We start from the raw sequence: 26,223 nt of genomic DNA, 5'->3' as shown, positions 1-26,223 counted from the left end.
GTGGGTTTATAAGTGCGGACTTTTAATCCTTAGCAGGCCATATGTAAATACGATTCTTTAGGTCAAGGGGACAGTGTATCCTTGCTTGAAGTCAAGCTCGCCGCACCCCCTCCCCATCCCTTTGCATTTGATTGATGGCTTTTGATGAGGTGTGATTCTATCCTCAGATCTTGCGTATGCAATGTAAAATCGTGTTTCTGGCATCTGCACATTGATCCCCACTGCAGTGTCCAACCAAACCCATGATGCACTTCTCCTTTCTCTGCCACAGCTCCAGCACTGCCCCTAACAACACCCGGCTAGTTTATAGCTCCTCCCACCAGATAGTTACATAGACACTCCCCTATCACTGCCCCTAACAACCCCCAGCTAGTTTATAGCTCCTCCCACCAGATAGTTACATAGACACTCCCCTATCACTGCCCCTAACAACACCCAGCTAGTTTATAACATCTCCCACCCAGCTACTTACATAAACACTCCCCTATCACTGCCTCTAACAACGCCCAACTAGTTTATAGCTCCGCCCATCCAGTTTATAGCTCCTCTCACCCAGCTAGTTACATAGACACTCTCCTATCACAATGTATATAGAAAGGCTGAGCACTCTCCCAATGGACCACACACAGACTATTCAAAATTATTATATTTATTACACCGATATATAGATCAAGAACAAAGTAAACATATAACAAATTACACAATAAAAATACACCTTAAAAAATACAATATAAAAGTTATTTGAATAAAAAGCGTGCAGATAAAAAGCATTAATAATTCATCTGCGGTGGTATACAAAAGGTTAATATATGCAACCTGAATGAAGATATGCTGATTGGAAGAAAAAAAAAAGGAGTCGATATCAATTCAATATGTTCGATGTTGCGAAAAAATTTTTCGACCATAAGAAAATAAATGTTCGAATAAATATAAGAACAACAAGTTTTTTTTTTTTCTTTTTTTCCCCCTTTCGAATAAGTGTCCAAACTGGAATACGATATTCGATTAGAACTTGCAGTAATAATGTTGATTAAATATTATTCAATCAATATTCCCTGTGTGGCAATGCGAAAAGAATAAACATTCACTCTTGTGAAATGCCGTCTGGTTATAGCTCACGGTGGCGTCCCACGTGGCTAATGGAGTCAGATTCGGCTGGTACCTGTTAGTGATGATTCAACAGGAGCAATGTGAACGATGTAGCCCTCTGTGTAGAGATTCTTTAGTAGGAGAGTCTTTCAATGCAGCTCTGTCACTTCAAGGGTTTAAATGTTCGCTATATGCCATATGGATCCATCAGGGTAAAAAGAAGTCGATTCCAGTTATTGAAGTCAAAAACGTCCATCAGCTGATGTGCGGGTCTTTTGAAACCAGACGCGTTTCGGGGTCTTTTCCTAGCCCCTTCCTCAGTGGTACCAGTGGAATATCGTATTCCAGTTTGGACACTTATTCGAAAGGGGGAAAAAAAGAAAAAAAAAAAACTTGTTCTTATATTTATTCGAACATTTATTTTCTTATGGTCGAAATTTTTTTTCGCAACATCGAACATATTGAATTGATATCGACTCCTTTTTTTTTTCTTCCAATCAGCATATCTTCATTCAGGTTGCATATATTAACCTTTTGTATACCACCGCAGATGAATTATTAATGCTTTTTATCTGCACGCTTTTTATTCAAATAACTTTTATATTGTATTTTTTAAGGTGTATTTTTATTGTGTAATTTGTTATATGTTTACTTTGTTCTTGATCTATATATCGGTGTAATAAATATAATAATTTTGAATAGTCTGTGTGTGGTCCATTGGGAGAGTGCTCAGCCTTTCTATATACATTTTCAATTTATTTGACTGGGTGAGTCATCAGGCTTAGTAGCACCCATCCACAGTGAAAGGCGATAGAGAGCCACCATACTCTTTATATTACTCTCCTATCACAGCCCCTAACAATGTCCAACTAGTTTATAGCTCTTCCCACCCAGCTAATTACATAGACACTGCCCTATTACTGCTCCTAACAACCCACAGCTAGTTTATATCTCCTCCCACCAGATAGTTACATAGACACTCCCCTATCACTTCCCCTAACAACCCCAGCTAGTTTATAGCTCCTCCCACCCAGCTAGTTAATAGCTCCTCCCACCAGCTAGTTACATAGACACTCCCCTATCACTGCCCCTAACAACCCCCAGCTAGTTTATAGCTCCTCCCACCAGATAGTTACATAGACACTCCCCTATCACTGCCCCTAACAACACCCAGCTAGTTTATAACTCCTCCCACCCAGCTACTTACATAAACACTCCCCTATCACTGCCCCTAACAACGCCCAACTAGTTTATAGCTCCGCCCATCCAGTTTATAGCTCCTCCCACCCAGCTAGTTACATAGACACTCTCCTATCACGGCCCCTAACAATGTCCAACTAGTTTATAGCTCTTCCCGCCCAGCTAATTACATAGACACTGCCCTATTACTGCTCCTAACAACCCACAGCTAGTTTATAGCTCCTCCCACCAGATAGTTACATAGACACTCCCCTATCACTTCCCCTAACAACCCCAGCTAGTTTATAGCTCCTCCCACCCAGCTAGTTAATAGCTCCTCCCACCAGCTAGTTACATAGACACTCCCCTATCACTGATCCTAACACCCAGCTAGTTTATAGCTCCTCCCACCAGATAGTTACATAGACACTCCCCTATCACTTCCCCTAACAACCCCAGCTAGTTTATAGCTCCTCCCACCCAGCTAGTTTATATCTCCTCCCACCAGATAGTTACATAGACACTCCCCTATCACTGCCCCTAACAACACCCAGATAGTTTATAACTCCTCCCACCCAGTGTATAGCTCCTCCCACCCAGCTAGTTACATAGACACTCTCCTATCACTGCCCCTAACAATGTCCAACTAGTTTATAGCTCCTCCCACCAGCTAGTTACATAGACACTCCCCTATCACTGCTCCTAACAACCCACAGCTAGTTTATATCTCCTCCCACCAGATAGTTACATAGACACTGCCCTATCACTGCTCCTGTTGCTGCTTTGACACACCCATGAACCATGTACAGCGCAGAACGGGAGATAGGAGCAATAACTGATTATTTGAAGCAATCTAGTAAACTCCATTAAGTTAAACTAACAAGTTGCAATAAACTTTTAGGCCTCTTTCACACTTGCGTTGTCCGGATCCGTCGTGCACTCCATTTGCCGGAATTACACGCCGGATCCGTAACAACGCAAGTGAACTGAAAGCATTTGAAGACGGATCCGTCTTCAAAATGCGTTCAGTGTTACTATGGCAGCCAGGACGCTATTAAAGACTTTAGCGTCCTGGCAGCCATGGTAACCATTGAGAAAAAGCTAAACGTAGGTAAAATCGCCGGTAATGCGCCAAAACGACGTTTAGCTTAAGGCCGGATCCGGATTAATGCCTTTCAATGGGCATTAATTCCGGATCCGGCCTTGCGGCAAGTGTTCAGGATTTTTGGCCGTAGAAAAAAGCGCGGTATTTTCTCCGGCCAAAAAACGTTCCGTTCCGGAACTGAAGACATCCTGATGCATCCTGAACGGATTTCTCTCCATTCAGAATGCATGGGGATAATCCTGATCAGGATTCTTCCGGCATAGAGCCCCGACGACGGAACTCTATGCCGGAATACAACAACGCAAGTGTGAAAGAGCCCTTAGTTGACTTTTCCAATGGCTTTTGTTACAAGATATCAATTTGCAGCAACGTATCAGATTCCAGAGGGGACTGCTGCATCTGGTATGTGCCAGAGCCTTCCTGCCACATGTGACAGACCCTGCAAATGCAATGTCAATCCAGCCTAAGGATGGGTCTACAGGGTGACTTTGCAAGTAAAGGTCACTGTGCAGCAGTACAGCCATTGAACTGAAGGGGGCTGCAGTGTGAAAAACTAATTGCTGTGACCGCAACCACAGGATAGCAAAGCTCCGACAGTGTTGTGACCCCATTGAGATGAATGGCTTCCCTGCTACACAGCAGTCTGGAGGCACAACACTAGTCACGACCAAGGTCACCATGTTCCTGAACAACAATCTATTGATATACGCAGTTAGCTCAATGTACGCTGTTTCTTTGTTGTCTTATGTATGTTGGTGACTTGTCGGCTGAACTCATAAACACAATTTTTTGTTTCAAAAGTATTTATTGTGTGTCAAAAATCATATAGTGAACAAAGCACAACGTACTGTATCAAAAACACCTAAAAGACAGAACAAACAGATAACAATAACAGGAAAAGATAATGGGAGATGCAGGTACAAAGGAAAAGTGGAGCAGTTGCCAATAGCAACCAGTCAGATTCCAGCTCTTATTTTTTTTTATAATGTTTTTTTGAATACGGGAACTATTTCGCGTTTTCTTTGCATCAGTTTGGAGAAATCATTACAGAGACGTGTAGTGTCATCTCCAATACTGTAAGTGACAACAAATATATAAGCCCTTAAAGGGGCATTCCCATCTCAGACATTGGTGGCATATCGCTGCCTTTCTGGGACCCTCTCATATCTCCAGAATGAGACCCCTGAAGTGAACAGAGAGCAGCCACGCATGCACGACCCATAGCAGTGAATGGAGAGGTAGCTGTGCATGCGCAGTGCACTTTTCATTCACTGTTATGTGACTTCAGAAAATAGGCAAGTGCGCTCGCTGAGCATAGCAGCGAATACAGAGCAGTCGGGCCATTTGCAGCGAGCCCTCCTTCTCTTCATGGCCCCCCTTTTGGAGGTAGGAGCAGGCCCGAGCTAGGACTCACACCAATCTGACATTGATGGCATATACTAGCGATATGCCGTCTATGTCTGAGATGAGATTACCACTTTAATGACCAGCCCGTTTTTTGTGTGTTTAAGCAACCATAACCTTAATTTTTTTTTTTCATTCACATGAATGTTTAAGGCCAGACACAGACGAGCGAGTTCAGTGCGATTTCTCGTTCTGAGCTCTGCTCCTCTGACAGGATCGCACAGCATTTTAATGATTTATAATACTGTGTGTCCCTGTTAGGCTACTTTCACACTTGCGGCAGAGGATTCCGGCGGGCAGTTCCATCGCCGGAACTGCCTGCCGGATCCATCAAAATGTATGCAAACTGATGGCATTTGTAAGACGGATCAGAATCCTGATCCGTCTCTCCAGTGTGATCCAAAAAACGGATCCAGCATTTATTTTTTTCACATTTTTTGCGATCTGAGCATGCGCAGACCGCAAAAACTTATCCGTTTTGCCGGAACACTCGGGGCCGGATCCGGCATTAATACATTTCAATGGGAAAAATTGATCCGGCATTCCGGCACGTGTTCCAGAATTTTGGACGGAGATAAAACTGCAGCATGCTGTGGTATTATCTCCGTCCTGAAAAGGTGAAAAGACTGAACTGAAGACATCCTGATGCATCCTGAACGGATTGCTCTCCATTCAGAATTATCAGTTCTTTTCCGGTATTGAGCCCCTAGGACGGAACTCAGTGCTGGAAAAGAATAACGCTGGTGTGAAAGTGACCTTAGGCCTGAATCTACTGAATTTGGGCTCCTGCACACGACCAAAAGTTTGCTCCACATCGGATCCGCATTTTTGGAGGATCAGATACAGACTGCAAAATGTCCTATTCTTGTCAAGGATAGGACATTTCTATTGAAGTGAAAAAGAAAATGGCAGCATGCACACGGCCGGGATCCGTGTTTTACAGATCCGTGATTTGCGGACTGCAAAACCCTTATGGCTGTGTGCTTGAGCCCTTACACTGACAGCATTATGTTGCCCGGCCGTGGCAATATGCGGGCACCGGCAGTGTGCTCCCCGCATCATGGATGCGGACCCATTTACTTGAATAAGTCTGCAATCTGGAGCTGCGGTGCGGAACGGAGGCACGGAAGCACTATGGAGTACTTCCGTGGTGTTTCTGTTCGTGCCTCCGCAACGCAAAAAAATAGAACATGTTCTATTTTTTTTCGGTGCGGACGGATCACGGACCCATTCAAGTTGAATGGGTCTCGATCCGTCCCGGACGCCGCACGGATGTTGCCCGTGCATTGGGGATCACAAATTGTGGTCCCCAATGCACGGAACGGCCGTGTGCATAAGGCATAATTTAATACACTCGCAGGGACACACAGTATTATAAATCATTACAATGCTGTGGGATCCTGTCAGAGGAGGAGAGGTCAGAACGGGAACTCACGCTGTCACGCCAGCTTGTTTCTCACACTGAACCTGCTTTGTGTGTGTCTGACCTAAGGCCTAGTTTCATACAGGAGAAATGTTTGGTGCTGTTTGAAAGTACATCAAAAACTGATTGCATCAACATGGAATAGACTGAAACGCTGAATGCCATCGCAGACAAAACTGATTGAACTTGCGTGCAAAGCCATCATTCTATATCGCTCATGTGAAATAAGCCTAAACCTAAATTTCTTTCAGCATAATCCAAGGAGCAGGAAGAAATTTGGCACTCACTCCGCAATACAGTGCAGTCATCACCATCACATATAGGCCTCTTTCACACGGGCGTTGCGGGAAAATGTGCGTTGCGGGAACACCCGCGATTTTTCCGCGCGAGTGCAAAACATTGTAATGCGTTTTGCACTCGCGTGAGAAAAATCGCACATGTTTGGTACCCAAACCCGAACTTCTTCACAGAAGTTCGGGCTTGGGATCGGTGTTCTGTAGATTGTATTATTTCCCCTTATAACATGGTTATAAGGGAAAATAATAGCATTCTGAATACAGAATGTATAGTACAATAGCGCTGGAGGGGTTAAAAAAAAAAAATAAAATCATTTAACTCACCTTAGTCCACTTGTTCGCGATGCCGGCATCTCCTTCTGTCCCCTTTACTGAATAGGACCTGTGGTGAGCATTAATTATAGGTCAAGGACCTTTGATGACGTCACTCCGGTCATCACATGGTACGTCACATGATCTTTTACCATGGTGATTCCCTTACAACCACTTACTTTGACTTATAAATGACAGACCGCTGAAATCATCTCATCTGTCTCTACTTTATACTGCCGTTAGTATGGGCAGCACAAAGTTGATGACAGGTTCCCTTTAAGAAATCAGCGCTGAATTAGAGCAGATTTTTACGTCTCAAAAATACGCATTTTGTAAAACGTTTTTCAGGCAGATTTTAAATGGTATAGTACTTTTCCCACAAGTGTTTTTTGGTGCATTTACGCATGAAAAAAGGCGTGCATGTGTACATCACAAATGATGTGTATTTTATTGCCTCCCATTAATCTGAATTGGAAAATCAGCGCTGATTCTGCCTCAAGATAGGACATGCTGCAGCTTTTTTACACGCTTCTTTTTTATGGGAAAAAGAAGCAAGTGCTGCTTTCCATTTAAATGAATGGGAGGCTGTTTTGAGGCAGAAACACTCCAAAATCAGCGGAAAAAAACTCTGTGTGAACTGACCTTTAGCATTAGCCCTCTTGCACACGAACGTTGTGCATCCGTTCCGTGCATTCGAGACCGTAATTTGTGGTCCCCAATGCACGGGCAACGTCCGTGCGGCGGTTGGGACGGATTGAGACCCATTCAACTTGAATGGGTCCGTTATCCGTCTGCACCGCAAAAAAAATAGAACAAGTTCTATTTTTTTGCGGTTCGGAGGCACGGACAGAAACACCACGGAAGCATTCTGTAGTGCAGGGCTGGCCAACCTGCGGCTCTCCAGCTGTTGTCAAACTACAACTCCCACCATTCCCTGCTGTAGGCTAATAGCTGTAGGCAGACTGGGCATGCTGGGAGTTGTAGTTTTGCAACAGCTGGAGAGCCGCAGGTTGGCCAGCCCTGTGTTTCCGTTGGGTTCTGATCTGTGCTTCCGTTCCGCATCTCCATGATTGCGGACCCATTCAAGTGAATGGGTCCGCATCTGTGATGCGGAGTGCACACGGGCCGGTGCCCGTGTATTGTGGACCCGTATGCGGGCCGCAATACAGCCACGGACACACAGCGTTCGTATTGAAGTAAATGGTTCCACATATGGACTGCAAACGGACTGCAAAAAAACGGAACGGAAAAAAAATACAGGTGTGCAGGAGGCCTGAGGCCTTTTTTTTCCATTTACGTTCCGTTTTTTTGCGTTCCGTATACAGAACCATTCATTTCAATGGACCCGCAAAAAAACGGAAGGTGCTCCGTATGCCTTCCATTTCCATATTTCCGTTCAAAGATAGAACATCTCCTATTATTGTCCGCATAATGGACAAGAATAGTACTGTTCTATCAGGGGCCAGCTGTTCCGTTCCGCAAAAAACGGAATGCACACGGACGTCATCCGTATTTTTTGCGGATCCGTTTTTTGCAGACTGCAAAATACTGAAATAGCCATACGGTCGTGTGCAAGAGGCCTTATTCTGACACTCGTAGCTTTTGTATATTTCCATCTACAGAGCTGTGTAAGGGCTCTTTTTTGCAGGGCGATCTTTACTTTTTATTGATACCATTATGCACTATGGATGACTTTGTATGCTTATTTATTTTTATAGATAAAATGGGGGAAAGGGGTGATTTGAATTTTTTATTATTTTTGTTTTTTATGTTTCTATTTTTTTAAACTTTTTTTGACTTTGCTTTAACTTTGTATGTTCTCCCTGTGTTTGCGTGAGTGTCCTCTGGGTACTCCAGTTTCCACCCACAGACATACTGATAGGGACCTTAGATTGTGAGCCCCATTGGAGACAGCGTGATGCTAATGTCTAGGCTTCAGCAAACCGTAGATCCGAAGTCAATTTATTCAAACACTTAGTATTAAAGCTGTATGGATACCTGTCTCCGTATATCGTTAAAATGTATTGCCTCCGTGGAGGCAAAATTCGTTTTACCCAAAGTCACCCGAGACTTTGGTGAATAAATTCGGTATTCATTTCTACATCTTTAAAAATATTAAATCCGAAGTCGGGTTTGGTACCTCGGTACTAAACCCGACTTCGGATTGTTAATTTTATTTTTCACGCTTTTATTTAGTGCATAATGGCATCACAAGTTGTAATGCTATTATGCACTAAATAAAAGCATATCTTCATTTGCAAGAAAAGTGAGTGCTGGTCCTTCTTCTTATTTATCTGTGGGATGCCTTTCCTGGACGCGTGCACGATGTGGAAACCGCAGGGCAGACCCAGCTTCTTAGATATAGAAATGAATAGGTCAGTGTGCTATCTGCAAAAAAATGTAGATAGCACATGGGCAGTGGTGTACCTGCAATAGAGGTAGGCCATGCGCCTACTATGGGCCCGGAGGGAGGGGGGCCTGGCACAAAACTTGTTCTCTTCCCCATGTGAAAACACTGCATTTTCAGGCAGCTGCCACTAGGGGGAGCTCAATGCAAAGAGATTACAATAGCTTTCATGGTAGTTGCACTATTCACTGAGCTCCCCCTAGTGGTGGCTGCAGCCAGCTAGCTTTGTAATAAAAGGGAAGCAGGGGATCTATCAATGTATTTTTGTCAGTTTCTGGTGTAAATACATTGAGAAATATGGTGATCAGGATGAGTGCCATATATTTGAAACACCAGTACCAATTTTTGCAATATAAACGTCGGATAAAGTGGTTGAGGCCAAGGGCAACTTTAAAAAAAAATAATAATATATATTATTACAATTTGTGTCTAAAATGTATTCCAGTTGATAAAAAAAAAAAAAAAAAGGAATTCGCCCAAAATCTGGGGCGTTGAACATGTTCTTCATTGCCTGGGAGTGACTGATGCACGTACACTGGAAAACTAGAGAAAGGGGGCCCATACTGGCCCTATGAGATCTGTGTACACCCTGTGCACATGGATGAAAAATATGCTATTGTTCATGAAGCCTTATATAGCGAGCATGAGAATGGGACGGGTAATATTTCAACCTGGTCCCTTACCGGGAGTGACCAGAGGCTGTGAGATGACGGTGGGTGCCCCCATATTGTGGACTGATCAGTGATGTCTGGGCCATTTCTCCTGCGCAAGATGGCTGTCCTCACCACACCTAGTCACCTTGTAGATGACTCTTCTACAAATGTATTTGTAGCAATACTTCACATGAGGTAAATGATAGATATTTCCAGGCATACATGTCATTCCTATCTCTCCTCCATTTCCAGAAGGGACATTTTGTCAGGTCCACATGTCTTTCCCATGGCTGTAAGTGTATTTATCACTGACTCAGGCTCTGGTGGATTGTGGGCTGTAATTCTAGGAATATTCCGCCATAAATTATTTCACACTTTATTAAATGTCGGACAACCCCTTTATTGACTCTGACTCCAAATCTGAGGTGAAGAGACCTTCCTCCTCCTTTCCTGCAGCGGCTTTGGGTGTTTTCTACAGTAACGTGGGCTTAGGAAAAGCCATTCATAGACAGATGTTGTACTAGACGCCCTCCCCCTCACAAGCCGATGACAGAGGCATTCTCCTGTTACTACAGCCATGACGACAGAGGAGCTGCTGCTGCTGCTGCTCTTCGCCCAGCCTCCCTGCGCCATGACTGACAACCTCTGGCAGGTGACTGGATGCCGCTGAGCTGCCCAGAAGAGAGGTGAGGGCGCGCTTTCCCGCCTCCTCACTACTTCTGCCTCATACTCATTCCCCGAAGGCCTGGGAACCGCTAGCTCACTGGTCAGACGGCGTCTAGGAAACGCTCAGCAGCCAGTCAGCTACTGTTGCTCCGCAGAACGGCGCGCTGCTATTGGTGGAAGACGAGCGACCAATCAGGGAGGCCGTAGAGTGTCGGTGGGCGGGACGCAGGCGCACAGGGTGTTGTGTTGTCTCCAGACACAGCTGCCGCGGGCTCCACAGGTGCAGCAGCCGTTGCCCCGACACCGAGGGCCCTTCGCCCGCTACCTCACCACGTGACCGCTGCCGGTCTCTGGACTGTTTTCGCTGGCTGTCGGAACTGCCGCCTTTTTTTTTTTTTTTTTTACACAAGGGACTCTATAGAAAGAGAGGGCTATGTCCCAGCAGCGGGTGAGGAGAAATGGCTCCCCTACACCCCCGGCGACTCCCGCTAACGGCAGTACCGGAGGTGCACCAGGTAGCCGGCTGCAGCCCATGAGGGCCACGGTGCCCTTCCAGCTGAAGCAGCACGGCAGCCCCACACGGGTCAATAATAATAACAACGGATCCGCCCACCGCAATTCACCCCGCAGCAGCAGCCCCGGCAGAGGGAACGGGGGCAACGGCAACGGCCTGGAATCCCCGCCAGCTGTCACCAGCTCCCGGAGCAGCCCGACCGTGTCCACACAGACTGGGGCGTCTCCCACCCGGGGGCACCACCATCATCACCACCACCATCATCACCACCATCATTCCCATCACCATCATCACCACCACCAGCCAACCCTGGGCTCCCCTACCTCCACCTCTCCGGTCATCTCCAGCCCAGCAGCCGATCCCAGCACACCGGGGGCGCCCTCCTCCTCTTCCTCCCCGTCTCCGGTGTCCCTGTCTAACGTCAGCAGGTCTGGCTGGCAGCCGAGGAGCTCCCCAGAGAGCATCTCCCCAAAAGGTAACCCCTGGTGATGGAGCGCTCTTGTCTGCCCATTGTATTTGAGGTTCTGCTGGTTTTTTAACTGTTAGATGTCTTGTTGGACTGGAGGCTTCCTGTGGATGGCGCTGTGCCCCAGATGCCACAGTGACCGGCAGTGATTGGTCTGCGGGCCCAGTAATGGTTATAGTTCCGGTCACTGCTCGGCCTTGGTCACACAGCGTAGATTTGATGCAGAATTGGTTTTCTTTTTATTCGGTGTTGGATGGAAAAAATACAAGAGCGTCAAATCTTCACATTGCAGGAAATCTATTTTGTTAAAAAAAATATGGATGGGACTAATTGTTTAGAACAATGGTCCCCAACCTTTTATTGTACCAGGGACTTACCTCCTTCTATGCCCCCAGTAGTGCCCTCGGCACATATAATGCCCCCTAGTATTGCCTTATTTACATAAATCTGGCCTCTTTAATTATCATGCTCTAAAACATAGTGCCCCCCCCCCCCTCAAGTAGTGTTAGCCTCCCCCCATTAGTACCTCTTTACATACAGTGCCCACCCCTCCCAGTATATAATACTTACCCCTTCCCCGTAGTGCTCACAAAAAAACCGCTAAATGCCTCTGTTTGTCTGTCTGCGATTCAGGCTTCTTCTGGCCAGCTGTCTGCGTTACTGTACAGGAGCTTGCCAGGACCTTCTGCATGGGGTCTCTGGCGGCGTGATGATGTCATCGGTCCACCTATGACCTGGCACAGGAGGTAGCAATGATGTCATTATGGCGATCCTGCACCTTTGCACTGCCTTAGACCTCAGGCCTAGTGGCCTTCAGCCTTTGGCTTTATTATAGAATCTGTCCGGCTTGGACTACTTTCACACTAGCGTTACTTCCATTACTGATAATAATACAACCATCTGCATCTGTCATGAACGGATCCGGTTGTATTATCTGTAACATAGCCAAGACGGATCCGTCATGAGCTCCATTGAAAGTCAAAGGAGGACGGATCTGTTTTCTATTGCGTCAGAGAACACGGATCTGTCCCCATTGACTTGCATTGTGGGTCATGGCGTCCGTCTTGCTCTGCATCCCATGACGGAAAGAAAACCGCAACATGCTGCTCTCTGGTATGAGAACGGAATGCATTTTGGAGCACACCGTTCTGTTCTGTTACGTTTTGTCCCCATTGACAATGAATGGGGAAACAACGGAAGCGTTTTTTTCCGGTATTGAGTCCCTATGACGGATTTCAATACCAAAAAACTAAAACGCTGGTGTGAAAGTAGTCTGGGGCCTCTTTTACTTGTCTGACTCCATTGACTTTGGGTCACAGAGACATGCACTACTTTGGTATGTGATGCGGTGCAAACGCCCATTAAAGTCTGTGAAAACCGCTGATATAACAGGACAGCATCCAAGATCTGTCAGTGATTTTCACTGATGAGCTCTGGAAACCTTCAGCCTAGCATTGTACGTGGGATATGCATGACACACGGATCCTTCATGGACATCTTCATGCATGAACCACAGACTCTCTCGTCACCACAACACGGACGTGTGACAAAGGCCTTGGCAGGAGATACTGTGCTATTACCGGGTATCATGTTACCCCCTTTGGTGCCCTTTACACAAACCAGGAAGCCGCATGAATGGCAGTTGTAATCATGGGCGATATTCTCCAGGCTTGGGTTTGCAGGTTGTGGGCCTGTCCTGTTTCTGTACTGCAATTTATGTGAAAATCCTGCCGAAAAAGTGGTGACCGCAGTGTCAGTGTGTATACGCCCTAAATGAGGGCGGCTGGGGATCAGCTGATATCATGGGGAAATGGGACACGTGTGTGGACTGCAGCCAATGGAGGAGCCACGACTCCTATGTGTTTAGTCACAATTGCTTGGATTATTAGAATAGGGGCAGCTCTGAAAGAAATTTAGGTTGTTGTCACGGCCCTCTTAGGGTACGACCAAACAGTGCCGCCGTGTTGTGCTTGCTTTGCGCCCATGCTGCAGTCCTAATGGGACCGCACTGTTCAGTGGGTCTGTATAGTCAATGGCTGCCCAGCACCTTCAATACCTCTCGGCCATTAACAATACAGTCCCACTGAGCATGTTGCAGTGCGACACCATAGACTATCATTATATAAATTGTCGCGCGAAAAATGTCCTTATGTAGACCTAGCCTAAGGCTACATGCACACGTCGCAGATTGTATGCGGATTCTGGAGTGGAAAGACCGCAGCTTAATATGGTGTATGAGATCGGACAAAACTCAGGGACACTTTGCTTTTTTTCTTCTGTGCGGGGTTTGAAATGCGCAGAAAGCAGGCCGGATGTCTCTGTTTTTTTTTTTTTTTTTTCTTGGTAAATCCGCACCTATGTGTCCACATACACCTTGAGTAGCTGTCAGCGCATGCTTGTGTGGCCAGCAGCTCTCCCCCATACACAGTGTTCTGTATGAAGAGAGGAGACACTTCTGTCAGCAGCTTATCTCCCAGGAGAACAAAAGGATCAGGCGCCCTTCACGTCTCCTACATCATCTGGCGGGATCGGCCAGCTATAGTATAATGTGTATGGGGCTTGTCCACAAAGGGGGAGGTTTATCAAAACTGGAGCAGAGGGAAACTGGCTTTGTTGCCCATAGCAACCAGTCAGATTGATCCTTTCATTTTCCAAAGGTGCTGTGAAAAATGAGGTGGAATTCATTTATTGCTTGCTAGTTTTCTGTTGCACTCGTTTTGATAAATCTCCCCAAAAATGCCTGAGCCAAAGGGTTGGTTATAAGTGTCGGATCGTCGGGACTTCTAATGCTGGGGCCCCCACTGATCACTAGAACGCTTCTGAGCAGAGAGGCTGACACCCGGGTTTCTGCCATGGTTTTGCTTGCTGCGGATCCGCCTGCAGTTTTAGGCTACATGCACACGACCGTATGTGTTTTGTGGCACACAACATTTTTTATTTTATTTTTTTGCGGATCCATTCTAACAATGCCTAAAACGGACAAGAATAAGACGTGTCTTTTTTTTTTTTTTTTCCCCCCGTGGCTACAGAACGGACATATGGATGCGGATAGCACACTGTGTGCTGTCTGCATTTTTTGTGAACCCATTGAAATGAATGGGTCCACATCCTATCCGCAAAAAGAATGGACATGGAAACCAAATACGTTTGTGTGCATGTAGCCTTACCGTATGGACAGCGTGTGCAGAAATCTGTGTACAAAATCCTCTTTGTGAACAAGCCCTTAGGCCGCCTGCACGTGTATAGATCCACACTCATTTCCATGCAGATTTATGTGCGTTTCTGCAGCATATCCACACCAAAATCCGCAATTTCTAATCGCTAAGTTTGGTGCGGATTAGAGGTGGTTTTGCTGCAGATCTCACCCCTCTGTTGAAAAGGCTGAAATCTGCAATGCAGGTCAATTTCCGCTCGGAAACAATCCACAAAGTGCCCATGAGATTAGTGTAATATCCTACCCTTTGCTGGTACTGTCCTACGCTTTGGATTTTCCTCATGGAACTGCGCGTACTCCGCAATGTGTGCAGGGTACACAGGGCAGATTTGTGTGCAGAAAATCCAAGAAATCTGCACCAAAACCACACAAAGAAAATACATAAATCCGCACTATTTATCTCGTTTTTAGTGCATTTTTTTTATTTTATTTTTTATTTTAATGAGGATTTTCTGTTAATCTCAACCTTCTATTGAGAAGGGTGAAATACACGACAACTGATATGCTGCAGATTTCAACTCCCGCACCTAAGAAACAAGCAAAGTCTACATGAGATTTGTCTAGTCTGATACACATGGCTGGTTCTGTATTACTCTGTGGTTTTTCTGCACATAACTGCACCATGTGCAGGCAGCAAGTATCGTCCTATGGTGGGAAATACTGGCCAGAAGTCACCCGGGCCTAGTCTTAGCTGCTAGCACATGGCAGTCTTCTGGTCAGGCTTTTACTGCTGTATTTGAAAGTCAAAACTTGGAAAGGTGCTTGGAAAGGTGTTGTACATTCTCTTGCTTTTGCCTTACAGACACGTGAAAGTGGCCTCTTACTGCTTCTACACACATGTACAAACTGCGCCATTCACACGTCCGTAGAATGGGTCCGCATCCGTTCCGCAAATTGCGGAACGGGTGTGGACCCATTCATTCTCTATGGGGCAGGAATGGATGCTGTCCGCATCTGCATTTCCAGACCGTGCCCCCGATCTTCCTGTCCGCAGCTCCGGAAGAAAATAGAACATGTCCTATTCTTGTCTGCAATTGTGGACAGGAATAGGCGGTTCTATGGGGGTGCCAGCTGGGTGTATTGCGGATCTGCAGTACACTGCGGATGTGTGGACCCTATTAAGTGCATGGCGGTTTATGAAGTTGTTCAATCACTTGCTATGCACTTTGCCAAAGTCCAATTGATGAGGCCTCTAGTTCAGTTAAAGGGCTCATGTATCTTTTACTAAAGGGATTCTGTAACCAGCCACCTCCCTTGCAAACTGTTTGCACAGACACGTAGTTGCGGTTCACCTGTTTAAAATGCTGTTTTTCTCTTGTTGATCCGAGGCTCTGTTCCCAAGTTATGATACTTCATCTTAATATGCAAATGAGGCCTTTGGTGCAATTAGGGCGTCACCATTGCTCTTACTGCCCCCAAGCTGCGCTCCATTCTGTGTCAAGCTCCTCCCGCACTGCTTTAATTGACAGGGCCAGGCAGTGGCAAAGCAACCAGGGAGAGGCTGGCCGCAGTAAAGAGCAGAACTTGGGAGCAACAAGAGCAATGGTGATGCCCTTATTGCACCAAAGGCCTAAATTGCATATTAAAAGTATCATAATTTGGGAACGGAGCCACGGATACAAAAGAAAAGCAGCGTTTTAATCAGGTGAACCCCAGTATGTGTCTGTACAAACAGTTTGGTGGGGAGGGTGCAGGAGAACTGTGGTGTAAGCTGGTGTCACACACAGGTGTTTTTGGGCTTATTTGTGGACTTTTGCAGTTGTATCTTTAGCAATGTTTAGGCGAAAACAAATTGCTGCATGCTCTAGGTCTTTTTTTTCCTATTCGTGCTGTTCTTATTTTATTGACCTCCTGACTATTTGCATGGTGTGTTTTTTTTCTACCATTGTATTTTCCTCATACCGCTCTACAGAGGATGTGACGTGAGAGGGACGACATACTTTCCTAAGGCTACTTTCACACCAGTGTTTTTACTGGATCCGTTAGGATTCAGCAAAAACTCTTCCGTTACTGATAATACAACCATCTGCATCCATTATGAACGGATCCCGTTATATTATTTTTAACATAGCCAAGACGGATCCGTCATGAACTCCATTGAAAGTCAATGGAGGACGGATCAGTTTTGTATTGTGGGCGCATCCTAGGACGGAAAGCAAACTGCAACATGTTGGGGTTTGCTCTCCGGTATGAGAACGGAATGGAATGCATTTTGGAGCACTCTGTTCTGTTCAGTTACGTTTTGTCCCCATTGACAATGAATGGGGACAAAACGGAAGCGTTTTTTTTTCCGGTACTGAGACCCTATGGTGGATCTCAATACCGGAAAGTATTAATGTTAGTGTGAAAGTAGCCTAAACCTGATAGTTCAGATCAGCCCAATGTCTCCAGGATGAGGGCTCGCCTTGCTCTTATGAAGGCACTCCTTTTTCTGAATATGAACCTGTCCAGACCCCCCTTTCTTTTTGAAGCCAAAACCAGGAGTGGATAACAAATGAGACGAGAAATCTGTTCTTTATACAGGCAGTGCCCCATTTTTGGATGTGTCAAAATTTATTTAAAAAACGCATGTGGTTCTTTCCACAATGTACAGTCATGTGAAAAAATTAGGACACCCTTTGAAAGCATGTGGTTTTTTGTAACATTTTTAATAAATGGTTATTTCATCTCCGTTTCAACAATACAGAGAGATTAAAGTAATCCAACTAAACAAAGAAAACTGAAGAAAAGTCTTTTCAAGATCTTCTGTAAATGTCATTCTACAAAAATGCCTATTCTAACTGAGGAAAAAGATAGGACACCCTCACATGTATTCCCTCTTAAATTGGCTCAGATCTCACACAGGTATATCACACCAGGTGCACATAATTAGTAGATCGTTACTCTGCATGTTGAATGAGGCTTGCCCTATTTAAACCTCAGACATTTAGTTTGGTGTGCTCCTGACTGTTGAAGTGAGAGTGAGCACCATGGTGAGAGCAAAAGAGCTGTCAGAGGACTTCAGAAAAAAGATTGTAGCAGCCTATGAGTCTGGGAAGGGATTTAAAAAGATCTCAAAAGATTTTGAAATCAGCCATTCCACTGTCCGGAAGATAGTCTACAAGTGGAGGGCTTTCAAAACAACTGCCAACATGCCCAGGACTGGTCGCCCCAGCAAGTTCACCCCAAGAGCAGACCGCAAGATGCTAAAAGAGGTATCCAAAAACCCTAAAGTGTCATCTCGAGAACTACAGCAGGCTCTGGCTACTGTTGATGTAGAAGTACATGCCTCTACAATCAGAAAGAGACTGTACAAGTTTAACTTGCATGGGAGGTGTGCAAGGAGGAAACCTTTGCTTTCCAAGAGAAACATCGAGGCCAGACTGACATTTGCCAGCGATAAAGTTGACAAAGACCAGGACTTCTGGAATAATGTTCTTTGGACAGATGAGTCCAAAATTGAATTATTTGGACACAACAGCAGAGGACATGTTTGGCGTAAACCAAACACAGCATTCCAAGAAAAGAACCTCATACCAACTGTGAAGCATGGAGGTGGAAGTGTCATGGTTTGGGGCTGCTTTGCTGCAGCAGGACCTGGTCAGCTCACCATCATAGAATCCACGATGAATTCTACTGTGTATCAGAAGGTGCTTGAAGAACATGTGAGACCATCAGTTAGAAAATTAAAGCTGAAGCGGAACTGGACCATGCAACATGACAATGACCCAAAACATACTAGTAAATCAACCAAAGATTGGCTGAAAAAGAAGAAATGGAGAGTCCTGGAATGGCCAAGTCAAAGTCCAGATTTGAATCCCATTGAGATGCTGTGGGGTGACTTGAAAAGGGCTGTACGTGCAAGAAACCCCTCAAACATCTCACAGCTGAAAAAGTTCTGCATTGAGGAGTGGGGTAAAATTTCCTCAGACCGATGTCGAAGACTGGTAGATGGCTACAAGAACCGTCTCACTGCAGTTATTTCAGCCAAAGGAGGTAACACTCGCTATTAGGGGCAAGGGTGTCCTATCTTTTTCCTCAGTTAGAATAGGCATTTTTGTAGAATGACATTTACAGAAGATCTTGAAAAGACTTTTCTTCAGTTTTCTTTGTTTAGTCGGATTACTTTAATCTCTCTGTATTGTTGAAACGGAGATGAAATAACCATTTATTAAAAATGTTACAAAAAACCACATGCTTTCAAAGGGTGTCCTAATTTTTTCACATGACTGTATCTGCGTTTTATGCAGTGTTTCCTTCCAGCAAAGAAAAAAGAAAGTGAATCACACACGGCAAAACCGAATTACATTAATTGAGCTATAAAATATGGGGTAAGTCAGTCTAAGGCCCCATTCACTCGTCAGCAATTCTGTTCCGCATTTTGCGGACCCATTCATTTCTATGGGGACAGACTTTGTCCCGCTCGGATCCGGAATTGCGGATCTGCACTTCCGGGTCCGCACTTCCGTTCCGCTAAAATATAGAACATGTCCTATTCTTGTCCGCATATGCGGACAAGAAAAGGCATTTTCTATATAGTTCTGGCAATGTGTGGATCCGCAAAACACATACGGATGTCTGAATGGAGCCTAATAGTAACTGATTCTGGAATATCATGTTATTAGTAGCTACATATATGAAAATTAAAATTGGGGTCTAAATGTGACAGTTATCCTTTAAAGAAGCGATCCCACAAAAATGTATGTTCTCTGACCTGTTAGAAAAGCACATGATGTAAACTGTAGTGAAGGTAATCTTCTTACCAGTGACTGTATTTGTTAGTTATAACCTCCCTTCTGATCCTTGGCTGTGTCATGTGACCAACTCTCTGAACTTTCTATATAACAGCATTTTATGTGTGGACAGGAGGTCAGTTTCTTTGTGTGTTCCTATGGGAGCCTCAATGTCTGTCACATAGGACTGAATAGAGACGTAACGGACTTCCTGTCTTGTGTCAGTTGGAAATCTGAGTGCTGGTCACATGACACAGCTGAGGATCAGCAGGGAGGTTATTACTGAAATACAGTCACGGGTAAGAAAATTGCATTCACTATAGTTTACATCATGTACTTTTCTAACAGGTCAGAGAATACATTTTTTTGTGGGGGTGCTTCTTTAATATTGGCGCAGACTTATGGATGGAGTCTTGAGGAGTTACTATGTATCCAGCAGATATGACACGGTTCATGTTGTAGAGCTGTGGTAATGTGCAGTATACGGATGAGCTGAGGGAGGCGCAGCCGATCAGTCCTCTCCAAGAGCCTGCAGGCCCGGGGCTGGTGATGATTTCCTAGGCATAGCGTGAGATTTCTCACATTAGCACCAGAATGTACGCGGACATTTTGTCTGCAAAGAGGCATTTCACAGCCTGTCGCTCAGGAGCAGCGGAGACTTTCAGGTACCTGTGGGAATGTAGCGCTACACTAACCCCTTGGCCTCATGTACACGACTGTATCTGTTTTGGAGTCTGCAGATTGAAAATCCCGCATTTTTCCCTTGTGCACGTCCTGCCTATGGTTGTGAAAAACCAAACTCCGTTCAGGTATTCTGGGTTTATGACCATGACTACTTGCAGAACCGTTTTTGGCACTTTCTACATAAAACATTGCGCGTGACCCACCGATTTATCGGGAACGACCATTCCTGCAAACGGTTTCCGACAATCTGCCTGTCTGAATGTGCCGCTGATCACCCGATGAATGAGCGTTACTCGTGCAGGCACCACTGATCATAGTTTCAGGACAGCGATCTGCTGCTCAGAAGCCATGATTTTGTATGGGGACGATAGTGATCCCTCGTCCTCATACAGTGAAGGAGATCGCTGCATGTAAATGCACGGTCCTCTTCACCGAGCGAGCAACCCGACTGTTGGGAAGGATCGCTTCCTTCCCGACAATCGGCCGCTGCATCGCCCCATGTAAAACCAGCTTGGATTGTAATCCTGCCTGCGATGGTGATCGGTCATGTGATGGGATTTTCAGTGTTATAGATTTAAATGTGAACAGAGCCTTCCTGTCACTGATGAGGAGAATCACAAGTCGCTGATTTGGACTGTGCATCTGTCTCCAGAAGAGTCACATTTAGGTATTTTTACCTAATGAAACCTGTTTTTGCAGATTTTATAAAGTTGATTGCTGGCTACAAATTAGATTTTGATTTCAAAGTATCTGTCGTATGTTTGTGGGCCCATAAGCCCAGTCTGAAGTTTTATTAGGAAGACTATAGCAGTGACTTCCTGACCTAGAGCAACTTTCTTATGATGAAAGAATAATGTATTTTCCAGTTAGTGTACGTACAGTACAAGAGGAGTTGGCAATGAAAGCGGAGCTGCCGCTCTCCACATGCTCTTATGCAATCAGATTTTTATTCTTCTTAGTAGCAGTATTTTTCCAAGTTCAAGTTGCAGCTGTGTTATGAATTATGTAACAGTGAGATGCATTATAAGCTATAGTAGAAGAGCATTTGTGTGTTTTCTTGAAAACCTCTGTAGTGGGCTACTGTTATGTAGCCCCCCATTGTTTACTGTGCTGAGCAGCCCATTGTGGGTAGGACTTCAGCAGGCAGTGTATATAAAGAGGGAAGATGTGTAAGATACAGCAGTGCTCCGCTTGTCCTCATAACCCACGTTCTAGGCAACATACCATATTTTGCTTTGAAAATGTCATGTTTAGTAATACTGTTAGCCGCACCCTTTCGTTACTGTCATACATGTCATAGCGCCTTAAGCTCTGCACTTACTTGGTACTTACTGTCTGGAGCGTATTCATCGTTATTGGCTGCTCAGGCCTAAATATTTCAATGCAGACTTGTGCTGCCGCCAGGAGTGCAGTTATTACTACGTGTGCGCTCTCTAATGGTCTAACCTGACTTGTGTGTTTGCAGTGTCTGCATTGCTGTGCTACTCGTATGGCCTCTTCACACTCTTGATGTTGACGCTGGTAAAATCCGCTGCGTACTCTGCAGCAGAAACCGCCATGACTGCTACCCTTTGTAATGCCGCTGACCTGCACACAGCATCTCCCAGCAGTGAAAGGTGGACCGCGCACTAAAGGGCTCATGCACACAAACTTGTACAGCCCGTGCCCGTATTGCGGTCCGCAGTATACAAGAACTGGTTGTGTTCACTGGTTAGTAACATAGTACATAAGGCCAAAAAAAGACATTTGTCCATCCAGTTCGGCCTGTTATCCTGCAAGTTGATCCAGAGGAAGGCAAAAAAAAACCCTGTGAGGTAGAAGCCAATTTTCCCCACTTTAGGGGAATAAAAAATTCCTTCCCGACTCCAATCAGACTAACTCCCTGGATCAAACACCCCTCTCTAGTAGCTATAGCCTGTAATATTATTACGCTCCAGAAATACATCCAGGCCCCTCTTGAATTCCTTTATTGTACTCACCATCACCACCTCCTCAGGCAGAGAGTTCCATAGTCTCACTGCTCTTACCGTAAAGAATCCTCTTCTATGTTTGTGTACAAACCTTCTTTCCTCCAGACGCAGAGGATGTCCCCTCGTCACAGTCCTGGGGATAAATAGATGATGGGATAGATCTCTGTACTGACCCCTGATTATATATATATATATATATATATATATATATATATACATACAGTACAGACCAAAAGTTTGGACACACCTTCTCATTCAAAGAATTTTCTTTATTTTCATGACTATGAAAATTGTAGATTCACACTGAAGGCATCAAAACTATGAATTAACACATGTGGAATTATATACATAACAAACAAGTGTGAAACAACTGAAAATATGTCATATTCTAGGTTCTTTAAAGTAGCCACCTTTTGCATTTGGCATTCTCTTGATGAGCTTCAAGAGGTAGTCCCCGAAATGGTTTTCACTTCATAGGTGTGCCCTGTCAGGTTTAATAAGTGGTATTTCTTGCCTTATAAATGGGGTTGGGACCATTAGTTGCGTTGAGGAGAAGTCAGGTGGATACACAGCTGATAGTCCTACTGAATAGACTGTTAGAATTTGTATTATGGCAAGAAAAAAGCAGCTAAGTAAAGAAAAACGAGTGGCCATCATTACTTTAAGAAATGAAGGTCAGTCAGTCAGCAGAAAAATTGGGAAAACTTTGAAAGTAAGGGCTATTTGACCAAGAAGGAGAGTGATGGGGTGCTGCGCCAGATGACCTGGCCTCCACAGTCACCGGACCTGAACCCAATCGAGATGGTTTGGGGTGAGCTGGACCGCAGAGTGAAGGCAAAAGGGCCAACAAGTGCTAAGCATCTCTGGGAACTCCTTCAAGACTGTTGGAAGACCATTTCAGGGGACTACCTCTTGAAGCTCATCAAGAGAATGCCAAGAGTGTGCAAAGCAGTAATCAAAGCAAAAGGTGGCTACTTTGAAGAACCTAGAATATGACATATTTTCAGTTTTTTCACACTTGTTTGTTATGTATATAATTCCACATGTCTTAATTCATAGTTTTGATGCCTTCATAGTCATGAAAATAAAGAAAACTCTTTGAATGAGAAGGTTTGTCCAAACTTTTGGTCTGTACTGTATATGTATGTGTGTGTGTGTATATATATATATATATATATATATATATATATATATATATGAGTTGTTGCGATACCAAATTTTTGATTCGGTTTCGATACCATGAAAAAGTATTGCGATACTCGATACCATTCGATACCACGCGAAAAAAATAAACAAAAAAAGCCACGTGCATTCCTCATTTTTAAAAATGGCGAATCGCGCAGTTTTTATTTTATTTTTTCTGTTCCGGCATTCACCACCTAGATTTTTTTTTTATATTTTAATAGTTTGGACTTTTCTGACGTGGCGATGTAATATGTTTATTTATATATTTTATATGTGAAATTGGGAAAAGGGGGGTGATTTATACTTCATATTTTAGTGTTTTTTTTTTTTTCACTTTTTATTTAATAACTATTTCCCCCCTTAGGGGCTAGAACCTGGGATCTTTCATCCCTTTTCCTATTCACCCTGATAGATCTCTATCAGGGTGAATAGGACTCCACACTGTCCCTGCTGCTCTGTGCTTTGTGCACACAGCATCAGGGATGTTACCATGGCAACCAGGCCTTCTGTAGTGTCCTGGCTGCCATGGTAACCGATCGGAGCCCCAGGCTTACACAGCTGGGGCTCCGATCAGAAGCTGCCACTGCACCACCAATGAGGGGGAGTGGAGAGGTCCCTGTGGCCACTGCCACCAATGATTTTAATACTGGAGGGTTGAGAGGGGCCGGCGCACTGTGCCACCAATGATTTTAATGGGATGGGGGGATTGAGGGGGGGGGCACACTGCACCACCAATGATTTTACCCCTTTATACAGGAGGCGGGTACTAGCAGATCAGCGGCAGTTAACTGCCGCTGATCGCAGCTCCCTGTCAGGGGCAGGGTGCCGGCAATGCGATTCTGCTGCCGGCACCCGCCTCCTGTATGTGTTAAAGACTGACTACTGTATATGAGTCCAGACTTTCACTATTAGGCCACACAGAGCGGCGCCCAGCGATGTCTCAGCACTCACCATTTAGTCCTGGGCGCCGCTCCGTTCGCCCGCAGTGCCCCATTACTGTCTCCTCTCCTGCTCCACATGCTGCTGATTACTATCGGAGCGATGGGAGGAGACATCAGCTTCACTAGTGGGCGTTCCTTCTCCCTGGCTGTAGCGCTGTCCAATCGCAGCGCAGGGAAAAGGAACGCCCACTAGTGAAGCTGATGTCTCCTCCCATCGCTCCGATAGTAATCCTATCATTGGTGGCGCAGTGCGCCCGCCCCTCCTCCGCCCCTCTCTTCTCATTGCCGCCCCTCCTCCGCCCCTCTCTTCTCATTGGTGGCAGCGGCAGCAGCACAGGGGGAGGGAGGACAGCTTCCTTCTCCCCGTGCTGCTGAGAGAGAACATGAGCGCGCCGATAGCAGCGCGCTCATGTTCAGAGATACTAGACTGCGCAGAAGCGCAGCCCAGTATCGAAAAAACGGAAATCCCGGTATCGTATCGATACCGGGACAAAAGTATCGATTGGGTATCGAAATTTCGATACCCGCAACAACCCTATATATATATATATATATATATATATATATATATATATATATATATATATATATATATATATATATATATATTAAAGATTTCCACTCAGTTGTCTTTTTTTCTAAAGTGAATAACCCTAATTTTGATCTTTCAGGGTACTGTAGTTGCCCCATTCCAGTTATTACTTTAGTTGTCCTCCTCTTTACCTTCTCCAGCTCCGCTATGTCTGCCTTGTTCACAGGAGCCCAGAACTGTACACAGTACTCCATGTGTGGTCTGACTAGCGATTTGTAAAGTGGTAGGACTATGTTCTTATCATGGGCATCTATGCCCCTTTAGATGCAACCCATTATCTTATTGGCCTTGGCAGCAGCTGCCTGACACTGGTTTTTGCAGCTTAGTTTGCTGTTTATTATAACTTCCTAGATCCTTTTCCATGTCAGTGTTACCCAGTGTTTTATCATTTAGTATGTACGGGTGAGGCTACTTTCACACTAGCGTTCGGGTGTCCGCTCGTGCGCACCGTTTGAAGGGGCTCACGAGCGGCCCCGAACGCATCCGTCTGGCCCCAATGCATTCTCAGTGGAGGCGGATCCACTGAGAATGCATCCGCCTGCCAGCGCTCAGCCTCCGCTCCGTGAGCGGACACCTGAACGCTGCTTGCAGCGTTCGGGTGTCCGCCTGGCCGTGCGCAGGCGAGCGGATCCGTCCAGACTTATAATGGAAGTCAATGGGGACGGATCCGCTTGAAGATGACACAATATGGCTCAATCTTCAAGCGGATCCGTTCCCCATTGACTTTCAATGTAAAGTCTGAACGGATCCGCTCAGACAACTTTCACACTTAGAAAATTTTCTAAGTTTTAATGCAGACGCATCCGTTCTGAACGGATGCGAACGTCTGCATTATCGGAGCGGATCCGTCTGATGAAACATCAGACGGATCCGCTCCGAACGCTAGTGTGAAAGTAGCCTGACTTGCATTATTCCTTCCCATGTGCATAACTTTACATTTGTCAGTGTTAAACCTCATCTGCCACTTATCTGCCCAAGCCTCCAATCTATCCAGATCCCTCTGTAGTAGTATACTGTCCTCTTCAGTGTTAATTACTTTACACAGTTTAGTGTCATCTGCGAAAATTGATACTTTACTGTGCAAGCCTTCTACAAGATCATTAATAAATATATTGAAGAGAATAGGGCCCAATACTGACCCCTGAGGTACTCCACTAGTGACAGTGACCCAATCTGAGTATGTACCGTTAAGGCTACTTTCACACTAGCGTTCGGAGCGGATCCGTCTGATGTTTCATCAGACGGATCCGATCCGATAATGCAGACGTTTGCATCCGTTCAGAACGGATCCGTCTGCATTATAACTTAGAAAATTTTCTAAGTCAGAAAGTAGCCTGAGCGGATCCGTTCAGACTTTACATTGAAAGTCAATGGGGAACGGATCCGCTTGAAGATTGAGCCATATGGTGTC

The 26,223-nt window shown here is 45.1% G+C and overlaps 1 protein-coding gene across 2 annotated transcripts in view; it reads left to right on the top strand.

The window, feature by feature from the left end:
- The first annotated feature begins 10,750 nt into the window (after positions 1 to 10,750).
- FAM117B (family with sequence similarity 117 member B) overlaps positions 10,751 to 26,223 on the top strand; it is a 62,835-nt gene continuing 47,362 nt past the window's right edge. Inside the window, exon 1 of one of the 2 annotated variants that reach the window (XM_040439385.1) lies at positions 10,751 to 11,523. In XM_040439385.1, the coding sequence (XP_040295319.1) occupies positions 10,968 to 11,523 (556 nt within the window). In that variant the 5' untranslated portion in view covers positions 10,751 to 10,967. The remainder of the gene's footprint in view (positions 11,524 to 26,223) is intronic. The other variant, XM_040439386.1, reaches the window with a different exon arrangement.

Source organism: Bufo bufo, chromosome 7, assembly GCF_905171765.1.
Source record: "Bufo bufo chromosome 7, aBufBuf1.1, whole genome shotgun sequence".
Classification (NCBI taxonomy): Eukaryota; Metazoa; Chordata; class Amphibia; order Anura; family Bufonidae; genus Bufo; species Bufo bufo.
Note: the sequence above shows the minus strand (reverse complement) of the source record. Positions and strands in the feature narration are given on the sequence as shown.